The 12,385-nt window shown below is 41.2% G+C and overlaps 1 protein-coding gene across 3 annotated transcripts in view; it reads left to right on the top strand.

The window, feature by feature from the left end:
• Nucleotides 1-12,385, top strand: part of cacna2d2a (calcium channel, voltage-dependent, alpha 2/delta subunit 2a) — a 146,883-nt gene that overhangs the window by 118,112 nt on the left and 16,386 nt on the right. For all 3 annotated transcript variants that reach the window (XM_056436377.1, XM_056436376.1, XM_056436375.1), the window contains 8 exons: nt 293-343; nt 955-1,054; nt 2,790-2,951; nt 4,394-4,504; nt 5,930-6,008; nt 9,303-9,352; nt 11,437-11,526; nt 11,887-11,955. In XM_056436377.1, the coding sequence (XP_056292352.1) occupies nt 293-343; nt 955-1,054; nt 2,790-2,951; nt 4,394-4,504; nt 5,930-6,008; nt 9,303-9,352; nt 11,437-11,526; nt 11,887-11,955 (712 nt within the window). The remainder of the gene's footprint in view (nt 1-292; nt 344-954; nt 1,055-2,789; nt 2,952-4,393; nt 4,505-5,929; nt 6,009-9,302; nt 9,353-11,436; nt 11,527-11,886; nt 11,956-12,385) is intronic.

Here is a 12,385-nt window from a genome sequence, read left to right as displayed (position 1 = left end):
ATTACTTTGGCTTATGCCGTAATTATTTAGAGTGGGCATTGTAATTCAGTAAAGAGGAGTATCTCTGTTGAAGTCAGCTGACAGAAGCTGGAGCCAACACTGAAGTATATAACACAACTTATTAATTCTAAGCACATAATCCTTTTCAGTATTATGTGGCTTAAGTGGGCTCAGCTATGGTCGCTGCATATTGTCATGGCTCAGCTCATTGTGACTTTTGCGCCTTTCTTTCTAGCAATTCTCAAAGATTTTAGGAACAAATAAAAGTCCATTCTTTGTGTTTTTTGTACAGGTACATCCAGGGTGCATCGTCTCCAAAGGACATGGTCATCATTGTGGATGTGTGAGTTTCTTACTCCCCAGTCTCTCCTACTGCCTCTTTCTACATTTCCTCCCCCCTCCCCGGATGGGAGGGGATCTCTCCTTCAAAGGGCGCTAGTGCCACCTGTTGGTCTGAGGAAAGCCTAAAGTTAGAGGCAGGCAAACGCTGCTAATTTTCCTTAGTTTAAATTTATTTGCCATTGTATCATCTTCTGAAACATGGCGATGTGATTTTGAATGCATGTCTAAACATGAAAGGTCTAGTGAGTAGATGAAATAGGTAAACCAGTCCTTCACAAGTCAGGTAAATGGACATGTGCAGGATTAGGACCTGTCTTCTTATAACTGATCTGTAAGTGCTTCATTGCATCTTTTCCTGGGGCGGCTGTAGCTCAGTGGGGTAAGAGGGTCGTCCTGCAACCCCAAGGTTGTCGGTTCGATCCCGGCTCTCCCCATTAGTTGCAAGTCGAAGTGTCCTTGAGCAAGGCACTGAACCCCCAGTTGCTTCCCGGGCGCATCACTGCAGCCCACTGCTCCTTAATAACTAAGGATGGGTTAAATGCAGAGAACTAATTTCCCCTTGGGGATTAATAAATTATATATCTCTTATCTCTTATCTCTCTCTTTCTGCAGGAGTGGAAGTGTGAGTGGACTCACTCTGAAACTGATGAAAACCTCTGTAGAGAAGATGCTGGACACTCTGTCAGATGACGACTATGTGAATGTGGCCACGGTAAGTAGAAATTAGCATCATGATGTGCAAATGAATGATACAAATAACTCCTGAAAGCACCAATAACACAAATATTTGTTGCATTCATGAAGCAGGTGGTAATCAAGCAGGGTATCGCTGCATAGCAGTGTGCTGGAACTCCTCCCTGTTGTTTGCTTTCAGAGGGAAACGCTGCACTTCCCTCATCATAGTGTATTTACTCTTTCTGCACCACCGTTGTCCGTCGCGGTCTTTCTTTCCCCCTCTGCCGATCACCAAATGTTCTATTGGGACTAATGTTTAGGGAAACATTATCGTTACGCTATATTGCAGGACAGATAAGACACACAAACACATCCACATGCTCTGCGTAGTGGCTCTGTTTGGAGACTTCCTTCGGTAATCCTTCATAATCCATTGCTCTGTGTGCCTCTAAATCCCAGCTCTATAAGCAAGAAATGAGCATTGTAATCTGGGTGGAAATGCATCTCATTTCACCTCACAAAGAAAGCGAGGGCTTACAAAAGCTTGCTGTGAATTATTTCCAAACACAAAAGACATTAATAACCAAAAATCAAGTATAAAAATAACAATAATCACTCATCTTTGGTCTCAGCATGCTTCAGCACTTTTCTTAATGAAACTGTCGTCTCACTTCGAAAAATAAAGACTTTATTTGAGTCTTTTATTTAAATATATAGTTGATGTAACCCAGCTTGTTTTTTCTTAATCTTATTTCACAGCTACTATGCTAACGTTAAGTAAAACTTTATAATAACTACACGCTATGAAGCATTAGTTAAGTAATTTATCATTTATAAAGCATTACTCCACACTTTGTAAAGGATGGATTCACCATTTGTGAATTAAGTGTAATATAATGCTTCATAGCGTACAGGTATTATAAAGTATTACCGAGCCATAGGACCACTGGTGCCTCTAACATGACTCAATATTACAGAGACAAACATAAATATAATAATAATAACTGCACACTGAATTAATACCTAAGTTACAAATGGTTTTATAAAGTGTAGAACAACGCTTTATAAATGATGAATTAAGCGTTTACTCATACTTAACTAATGCTTCATAGTGTGCAGTTATTATAAAGTGTTACCTAGTATTTTCAGAAACAAGAAATGGGATATTAAGAAGTAAGACGGATAATATGGAATATGTGGCTCTGAATACCTTTGTGTGTTTGATTTCGATGTCTGACAATTTAAATATGACACAGCACCAACCAATGAGAAATGTCAGTTGTTTATCAAGATTGACACCAATCTGTCCTGAAAATGTCAATTGATTTTGAAGTTGACCTTCAAGAACAACAGCATTAAAACCTTCTGTTCCAGACATTGCTGCTAATAGTAAACAGTGCATACAAGCAGAAAACAGGACAAATATTTTCCACTGCACACAAACCTGCACACACATCGTTTTAGGCTAATTTGGTGGATGAGATGAGACAGATGATATTACCTTGGCTGGGTTTCTGTTCAGTGGTTTGCACTGGCGTTTCAGGTGCACCTGTTCTTTGTGTGGAAAGTTGTAATTACCGGTGTTTACTGCCAGCCAGAGAGTAGAAGGGCAGCTCACATCTGCGCACACCCACGTCTGCATCATGCTGCCATGAACAAACAGAAACACACGCAGTCTTACAACAGTCGGACACAATTTTCTTTTTTTTATCTGGAAAAAGAGAGTATCCATAGAATATGCTCATGTGAGTGTTTTTTTTCTCCTCTCCTAGTTCAATGAGAAGGCCGATGCTGTCTTTCCGTGCTTCAGGACTTTAGTCCAAGCCAACGCTCGGAACAAGAAGATCTTCAAAGAGGCCGTCAGGCATTTGCAAGCCAAAGGAACCACCGATTATAAGTCTGGCTTCACATTTGCCTTTGAACAGCTTCTCAATGTAAGAGCCAACCAGCCTTTTTAGGGAAAGGCAACACATGGGTAAATGTTTGCCGGTGTGAATCGTGTGCCTCCAGGAAGTCATCAATAACTTGCTGGAACTGCGTACTGAAGCTCCATCATGTTATTGTACATCCTGTCAGATCCAGTTAAAGAAACTGAAGTAGCGATGATAAAACAATGCCGACAGCGAGCGGTCCGGGTTTGTGTAACACATTTCCAGAGTTCTGTTATTGTCGAAGGTAGATCTGATAATGACTGCTGTTGCGACGGGGCGACACTAACGTTTGCAGCAGCCAGCACCGCGTTGAGGCCTGACAGCAGCAGGCGTCCACGTGCTCTCGACACAGGTGCTGCCTAGGCCCCGTATGCTGCTGTGTATTTTAAGAGGCTGCCACCCTAATGGGCTCTGATGGGATGATTGATGAGCGCTCAGCGCAGCCCAGAGGAGATCAGCCACGGACACTTTATATTCCTCTGGTGGGCTTGGAGGCACAGAGCCAAGTGCCAGCTGCCCCCCTCCCCACCTTCTCTTGCCAGCAGAATGAGAAATAAAAAGGCCTGATAAATCGCTGTCTGTGGCAGACTCTCTCCCATGATTGGTGGCAAAAGCACAATAAAAATATGTAATTGTAGCAATAATATGTATCTTTATTAGAATCGTGTCAGATTGACATGCCACTGGCCTGCATATTAATGTGAGCTGCTGTGCAGACAGGTGGGGGAAGTTTGTATCAAAGCTGAATGCTAAAAACTGGTGCCTGGCTCTGAGCATATAGTGCTTAAATCAAATGTACCGCTAGATTAATGTTGTATACTCCAAATTAAATCCTAAAATGATGTCAATAAAAGGAAAGAACCAACCAGGAAATGTGTAACTGTTTGATTAAAAGCCAAGTTTATTGCAACAAAATGTAGTATGTGAAAATCCTTCCCTTTACTCAGAAAGATTTTCAGGACAGACATATGTTTAAATCAGGCATCAAATAATGTAGAAATACGATATAGCAAGATTTCAACATTATAATTTTTTCCAAAGAAAAATGGATGGACTATCAACATATTGGTAACCCTTTACTTTAACCCTCTTTTATACTATTTAAGCGTCTACAACCAGTATACTAACATTTAATACAGTATCATTAATTATTGTCCGATGGAGATACCTTTAAATACACATATGGATGCACACAGGATGAGTTGTAAGCACTTCTTAGGACTATATTATTTTTTGTTGTAAACTATTCATTACATGTTTATATACTGTGCTAATAAATTTAAAATATAATCTATGTCATATTTTGTTTGCTGCTTTGCCACATGTATCACAGCACCAGACAGTTTAAAGGATGTGTTAGCATGATCACCTTCCTCTCTTTCATTCCTGCGTATTCCCCGACCGGTCTGCCTCATTCTCTACTCTTCTCTCTTCATCTGCCACAGGAGAGCAGCGCCCCGAGGGCCAACTGCAATAAGATGATAATGATGTTTACAGATGGCGGGGAGGATCGTGCACAGGATATCTTTGAGAAGTACAACTGGCCTAACAAAACGGTGAGTCTGTCCCCATAAGGCTGTTATCTATTCATCTACATCGCTCTACAGTCTCAAGAGATGCATGGCCAGAAACTGTCTGCGCTGTCTTTCCCGTCCCCGCCTCCCACCGCATTCAGCTGACTGTTTCATTATTCAAGGGGTCAAGGATCATTTATTGTCATGATGCAGCACGGGTGCACAACGAATTTCAGCAGCAGCATTTGTGACACAGCAAACACATGACAAACAGAATGAAAACATTCAAACATTCCTGTCGTACATTTAGTTTTACATTTTCCTCATATGGAATGAAAACAGCAGCAACAAAAAGCAATCCCTGGGCAGATAATACACCTTATTGTATCTGTTAAAAAAATTATTCAACATGAGGAAAACAATGTTCATCAACTCTGAAAACAAGCATCATGATGTAAACACAGAGTCCTTCTCTCCGCTCTCCTTTCCGCCCGTCATGTGCAACTTGATGAGCGATGGAGCCAAGTCTCTGTGAAGATGTGGGCTCAACAGTCACCGACCTCCCGCTACTTTCATCCATCTTATTTTACTGCGACCGGGTACCAGACAGCCAGCAGCAGGCTGGACAGGGGAGTAACCTTATGGGGTTAGCTCCCATCTCTCCCCTGTGGGCAGTTTGGTGGCATTCGGTCCGGCAGCTCTGGCTGGTTCGTCGGCCGTGGGCGGTGACCGTCTCACTTAATCCCCACGCATCCTTTGTTCAGATGTCGCTGAATGAATTCCGTCACGTGCCATTACTGATAAACATAAACAACTAATAAAGACAAAAATGCAAATGCATGGGAGCTACCGTACTTGTCAAATAGGAGCCCTCCAATCGGTGCGCATAACTTCCTCTCCAAGCTTTCGTCACGTTCATTTTAGCTGTTTTGATTCTTCCTCTTGTGATTTATCCTTTTGGCCTTTCTTCAACTCTCTCATTCCGCCTCCCCCTGTCTGTTTCTCTGTCTTTCTCTCCTCTTCGGTTTCTTTTGTTGTGTAGCTGCTGGTGTTAACAGCTCTGACCTGCTGACTAATTAGCCACTTTATCATCAGGGCATATTAAATTACAGCCAATAGATACTCCGTTTGTGTCTTTCACTTCCACCCTCCGTCCAACACTTCCCAGGCCACCAATATGTATTCCTGTTTACTCTCCTGTTGCCTCATGAGAGTTGCTGTCATACAGGAATAGTCTGCAGTTTGAAAACTCTCTCACTGTATCCTTGTGTTGGAGATGTTTGTGTGAGTGGACTGGGAGGATAATTGTATCATACTCAATATTTTTGTATTGCAGTTATCACATGACATTGAGCTTATTGCCATCCAGAAGAAGGTTTGAGTGGTCGTGTTTTGTCTCTGCAGGACGTTGTTTGGCTGTTCATTCTGACGTCGACTTCTTTTGATTCTTTTTTCCCCTCCATCCAGGTCCGTGTCTTCACCTTCTCTGTTGGCCAGCATAATTATGATGTCACCCCTTTGCAGTGGATAGCTTGTGCCAATAAAGGTATGTGGATAAGTTGCTTTTATCAAAGCATATGTTTGTATGTAAATAGAAAATAGTGATATGAGTTGGTGCAGGGTTGGTGGTTTGATCCCTGTCTCCTTGTCTCCACATTGCCACTGATAAAAAGGTAAAAAGGTAGAGACATTCTCCATCATACCTAACATTTATTGGGTACCCCTGATCAATACATTGTTTAAAACAATTTTTTGGATCATTCTAGTGAATGGCATCGTCTCAAGTCAAGTCATTCTCAAGTGGGAAATGCAAAGCCCAGTAATTCAACAAAAGAACTATAAACAAAACAAATGTGTCCTGTGGAATCAGTCTGAGCCCCATCCCTCTTGCTGTGAGGTCACACTGCTTACCTTATGACTAATGGTGTGACTATAGCCCCCTAAAATTTTGTTTTTGCTGATCTCCAGTGGTTGAACCTCTTACAGGCGTACTCCAGGACCCTGTGACATCACTGGTGAATGTGGTTTTACGGGTGTAACAAAGCCCACCTCTGACCACACCTCTCAGTGATGCCGGTGGTGGTCAAATGTAAAACAACCCAAAGTCCAGTAAAACACCAGCTTGGTGTTAAGTTACTCTTTAACTGTTTTCGGATACATTTTGACAGAATTGAATCATATATTAAAACCTGCTTGCGCCATTACAAACCCACAATGACGAAGATTGATCTTACTGCCTTTGATTGTCACCATAATATTGTATTCAACTAAAGCAGCCACAGTTCCTAAAATAACCCAGCAAACAGGCAGCTCTGCCATATGATTCAGCTGCTCTTCCTGTTAGATACTTTGTCTGCGTGTATCTCATCTTGACTCACCACATTAAATCCCAACCTAACTCAGACTGCTGTTTCTGTGCTCACTTTGGAACACAGTTGTATATTTTAATCCCCCTCTTCTCCTCCTCTCTTGTTGTGGCTTGATTTAATATTGTTTCTCAGTATTCCAGTGTGTCTGAAGCTGCTCCTTTAAGGCCTTTAGTTGCCTGCATGAAGCCTCGGCTAACTGCTGCTGCTCATTGGCTTATTTCCAGTGGAGCCAAGTTCTTAAGAAGTATCTTCCTATCAATTATTATTAATTAGCAGGAGGAGTCTGGTAGCAGGATGATTACCGTGCCATCTCCCTGTCATGCAGGCAAAAGTCCAGGATTACGCCAACATGCTGTGCCAACATGCGCTCTGCTGTTCCCGACTGTAGCGATTAGCATGGTACCAAAGTCTATGCCAACATGAGACAATACTGTTGACACACCACCCTCGATGGAGCTGTCTTCTCATATCTTCAACTCGTATTACTCTTTGGTATCTCACTCCAACAGAGCCAGCTCCATGATACTTTCTCAGGCCCTAACCTTTCACCTGTGTCACACACATTTGTCAAAACACAGTAACCCACACGTGCACAAGAACACACCACTTGGCCACATGGAGACGCTAGCTGTGTCTCACTTGAGCTTCAATGCCATTTCAAGAATAAAGTAACCTCCCTGTGTCTCTGTGGGCGAGGCCATGCTTGATAAGAATACTGAATGTGTATGTATATTAGTGCATACTCATACTTAACACTCTTTATTTTTATTTTTATTCAACCTTTAAGATAATTCCATTGAGATAAAAACTAAACTCGAAAAAAATTAACATTAAATCATCACATTTTGCATAAAGAGATGAAAGAATTCAAACAAACCAACAAATTGCATCAATCAAATAATGTTCAACATTATCAGGATAAGTACATTCAGTGCTTAAATTATCCATAATCCTGTATTTTTAATCTTGCATGTTTATAATAATCTAGTTTATAGATAGGTGCTTAATTTCTCTGCAAAATAAGAGTTTGCTGCTACAATTTTTGGTGTCAGTAGGGAACATAGATAAAGAGGCAGGTTTTGTAAATTGTCCGAAAATTGAAAAACATACAAATGTTCCGTTCTGCGGTTGTTTAAGCAGGAAAAAGCATCTCTATTTTACAGATGTGTGTGAGAACCAAATCAGAGACGAATCATAACTTAGCACGGGACACTGAATCCAATGTTTTCAAAGTGAATTAATTTGCATGCATATATAATATATATCACAATAATGAATTGCTGATAGAAACGTCACTTTAATTAAATACATCCTTGCAGCAAAAGAAAAAACGCATTTGTTTCTATAGCAGAAACCTAATTTCACCCTTTGTAAAGCCCTCAGTAAGAGCGCTGGGCTTTGAAGGAGATTTTACATACTGGCCAAAGTGGAGTTTTCAAAACATTGGCTTTATGTACATAACCCTGAACAAACAACACAATTGCTTCATGTAGAACGCGTGATATATTTTTAATTGAATGGATGTGATGTATGTTATACGCTAGTCATAAGTCAAAAAGATTGTGTTGTGTTTTTCTCAAAACAGACTCAGATTACTATATACATTTTAGGATGATGTAAGCGGATAACTGACCTCTAATGGTACACAGGCCTTATGTAATGAGTTTTCAGAAAGAAAATAGGTTATTGATTAAATTCAGAATTGCCCCTCACACAGCAGACGTCTGTTGTTAACTTGCACAGTACTTTGGAAATGCACATTACAATCTTACTTTTTGGTTACACCTATATATCTTACCCTTCTTCGCGACTTGCTGTGCTTTGACCTCCACCCACAGATCCCACTTCTCTGGCACACTGCCAAAAGCACTGGAATAAACTACTGCTCTGAACACATTTATAATAAGTATGTGTGCCCTGTGTGTGCATGTGAGCCGTAGATTGTGTGTGCAGAGATGTGTACCTGTGTGCAAAATGCTGGCATGTGCAAATGAATGAGACGGAGAAGGCAAATCTTGACACAGCCCGCTGTGGCTCAGTGCATAATGTAAAAAAATAATGAGAGTCATCTCAGCCTTTTAACATTCTGGTAATGCTGTCTCCATTTCCCCGCTCTTTGTATAAACACTCATGGCTTTAATAGCTCGGGGAGCGGCGTGGTTATTGACCCAGTCGGTCACTTTCCTTCATTCTTAATCAGCAGCAGCAGTGCCTCGGGCTCAGCATTCCACAAGCTCTACCAATGCCTGCCTGGCTCACCAGCATCAGCTGGAGATGATGGCATTACATGTACATCATAGCACGGGAGAGATTAGACTCCAATCAAGAAATGGATCACTTTTGTACACACCGTGACTCTTAAAATCTTGAAACTGGTAGCAGAATATGACGCAGACAGGCACCATGACAAAGGTTGTATGCAAAGCTTCTGGTTACAATAGTGTATTGATTTTCTCCTCCTTGATCTTCAGGTTACTACTTTGAAATTCCATCAATCGGCGCCATCAGAATCAACACCCAGGTAAAGTACATGGAAAACTGAGATGCACATTTATGAATACAGAAAGGAAATGCAATTATAATCAAGAAGCTAGTCCAGTTTTCCATCATGGTTGCTTTGATGAGAATTATACAGATTGTAGATAAGTATTCAACAAACCGACAGAAGGCGATGCAGCTGGGTGACTACAGACAGGAAGGGACGGAGTTGGAGATGGAGTGATAACAAATAGGGTTGTAGTCTCTTTGAGAATATTTATGGACGCTCTGAAGTAAAGACTTTCTGATCTCTTGGTCTTTTACTATCACTCTCTCTTTCTCTCTCACACACACACACACACACACACCTTAGGATCCTTACACAGGGGAATGCTACCCTCCACTCTTGCTTGAGTCACCACACGTTTCTGTAGGGAGCTACTGCAAAACCCTCCACCCACTCTCTCCTGCCTTCTCTACATCCCCTCCCCCGTCCGACCTGGTGAGCAATCAGGCCCTAGAATATACTGTCAGCGGTTCCATTAACTCCAGCATATTTATTTTCCAAGAACTGCCACTTACTCTAATAGGTTTTCTGAAGGTGGGTGACTACAGCTCTCTGTATAGGCCCAGAAGACACATTATTTAATCACGCTCTGCCCTTCAACATCACACACTCATCACATAGTCTCACTTGACTAAGATGGCAACATTCAAATAACAGATGGACCCTAGATGGCAAGTATATTATTATTCAGACCGTCCTGACTCATGCGATTATGTAGGAAGAGTGGACTAATTTTGAAAATAAATGTCTATATTTGGTGTTTCTGCGTAGTTATCTGAGACTGAAGTTCATCATCCATTCCGGCTTCTTTGTGTAGGAGCTTTTGGTGAAGCATCAATAAGGCTTTAACTAAGATGTTTGTCTTTGGAAGAGTCCCCTCTTCGTCATCATGGTTTGCACGGTACCCAGATAGACAATAGCATTTAATCAACGTGTAGGGATGTTGTCTATATGGCTCTGGATCCTTTGGACAGCATCTCCAGTTGCTGACTTGTTATGTTTCCTAGATTGTTCTATCCAGACGGAACATTTCCCCCATATCCCGTGAAAAGGTCTGGCTGTCATTGTCCTGATGGAATATCTCCCTGTGGCGCGTTAAACCAGACTATTATTGAGTTAATAATAGAATAGGTTACGCCTGTCAGCACCTCACTGTTCAGGTGATGGAAAAACAAACAGTCAAAAGCATAATACTGAAATTGATGGGTGCTTACACTGGGTGCCTGTCTATTGAGGGTGGACACAAGGATCAGAAATTTGACATAATGTTTCTATTTTTTCAGCAAAATGGGTTTGACCCAGTGATAGCAGCTGCATTTCCACTTGTCCTGTTTTACACTTGATTATATTGTGTTGTAACATAAAGGTAGACATTCGGCTTTATAACTCACCAACTGCTGAATGGGATCGGAGGATTTTTGTGTTTTTGTATGATTAGAGAATAATGTTGCTGTGTCTGGTCTATATAACAACTAAACACTAAGGGCTCTGCGATGCTACCGACTGTGCAGTTGCTTCATATGTCAGGAGGTCAATCACTCAATAATTTGACCAATTATGCATCACATCTAAAATGACAAGAATCTTTAGATTGTGAACCAACAAAATGACATCTCAGCTATTGTGAGAGGTGGCTCCTGCGAACGGAAGAATATACTGTGTATATATGATGTATTGCAAGTGGACTTAACCCCCCACCTCTATTCACAATAGCTGTGGGACATTCTCATAGTGGCAGTGATGACAGTAGTGCCTCTGGGAGAATGGCCTGTTTGCACGTTGTGCAGCTGACACCCTTAATGTGTTTTTAATAGCTCCTTCATAATGATGAGAAACGGCCGTGAGTGGTTTAGGACTGGAGGCTGTTGCTGGTGGCCCACTGGTTTATGTGGTGATAGAGAGGAGGCCGGTCAGGGTCTTATAGTTTTATGAGAGATTAACGTTGGCTCTTCCAGCTCTCTGCTTTTACTGCCTCTACATGACAAGTGCTATAAATGTGTGTTTGATTGTACGTGGTTGTGGTGTTTGGTCTCACTAGCATTGTTTTCTTATCGTTGCAGGAGTACTTGGACGTCATGGGTCGTCCCATGGTGCTGGCTGGGAATAAAGCAAAGCAGGTGCAGTGGACAAACGTCTACCATGATGCTCTGGTGAGAGACAACTTCAAAAACATTTTATTTGATTAAACTGTAAAGTAACTATTGTAGGATTTACCAAATATTTATCATTCTATGTAAAATCATGTATTCAATAGATACAAACATATTCAGATGATGAGATTTTTTTTAATTTGTCCAAATATAAGCATGGTTACTGTTACATTGTCCTCTAAGGGCACTATGATATCATGTTATTATGCAGTGTATGGTTCTTGAAGACAAAATCCAACAAGATCCTTTCATTTCACTTCTTATCATATTGATTTCAAATTGCAGTTGATTTTTTTGCAGCTTATAATATTAAATTGTTTGGATTTTTAATTACACACTACTTATAATATGCTTTATCAGGGTTTGGGCCTTGTCATCACTGGAACGATGCCGGTCTTCAACCTCACTGCTGATACTGCAAGCTCTCAGGTAAAAACAACACTGCATTATAAGACATGGAGCTTAAAATAGCTGGACTTTTTATATTTGCACACAGATGTCCGTCATGTTAATGAGCCTTTACCTCTCTCATTATGTAAGAACAATATTTCCATCGCCATTCTTGTTATTAAGACTAGACAAGGATATTCAAACAAGAGGAGATTGAGTAGCAGGTATGCTTAAGGTTTTATTTCTGTCCTTTGCTGTTGTCGACCATTATCAGTGATTTGTAATGGCGTCCACCCAGCTGCTGCTCGAGGCAACACCTCCCCCCTGAGGGGAAAACAGACACAACAGCCACCCATCGGTAGTCTCTATCATCATCCAGAAAGCACAGCTGCATCCAGCTTTCAATATCCATGACCAAAGTATTTAATGTGAGCTTATCACACCGGCTTGAAGCAACAGTGCAAACCTC

Source organism: Pseudoliparis swirei, chromosome 18 (genome assembly GCF_029220125.1).
Source record: "Pseudoliparis swirei isolate HS2019 ecotype Mariana Trench chromosome 18, NWPU_hadal_v1, whole genome shotgun sequence".
Lineage (NCBI taxonomy): Eukaryota > Metazoa > Chordata > Actinopteri > Perciformes > Liparidae > Pseudoliparis > Pseudoliparis swirei.
This window is presented reverse-complemented; position numbering and strand designations above follow the sequence as displayed.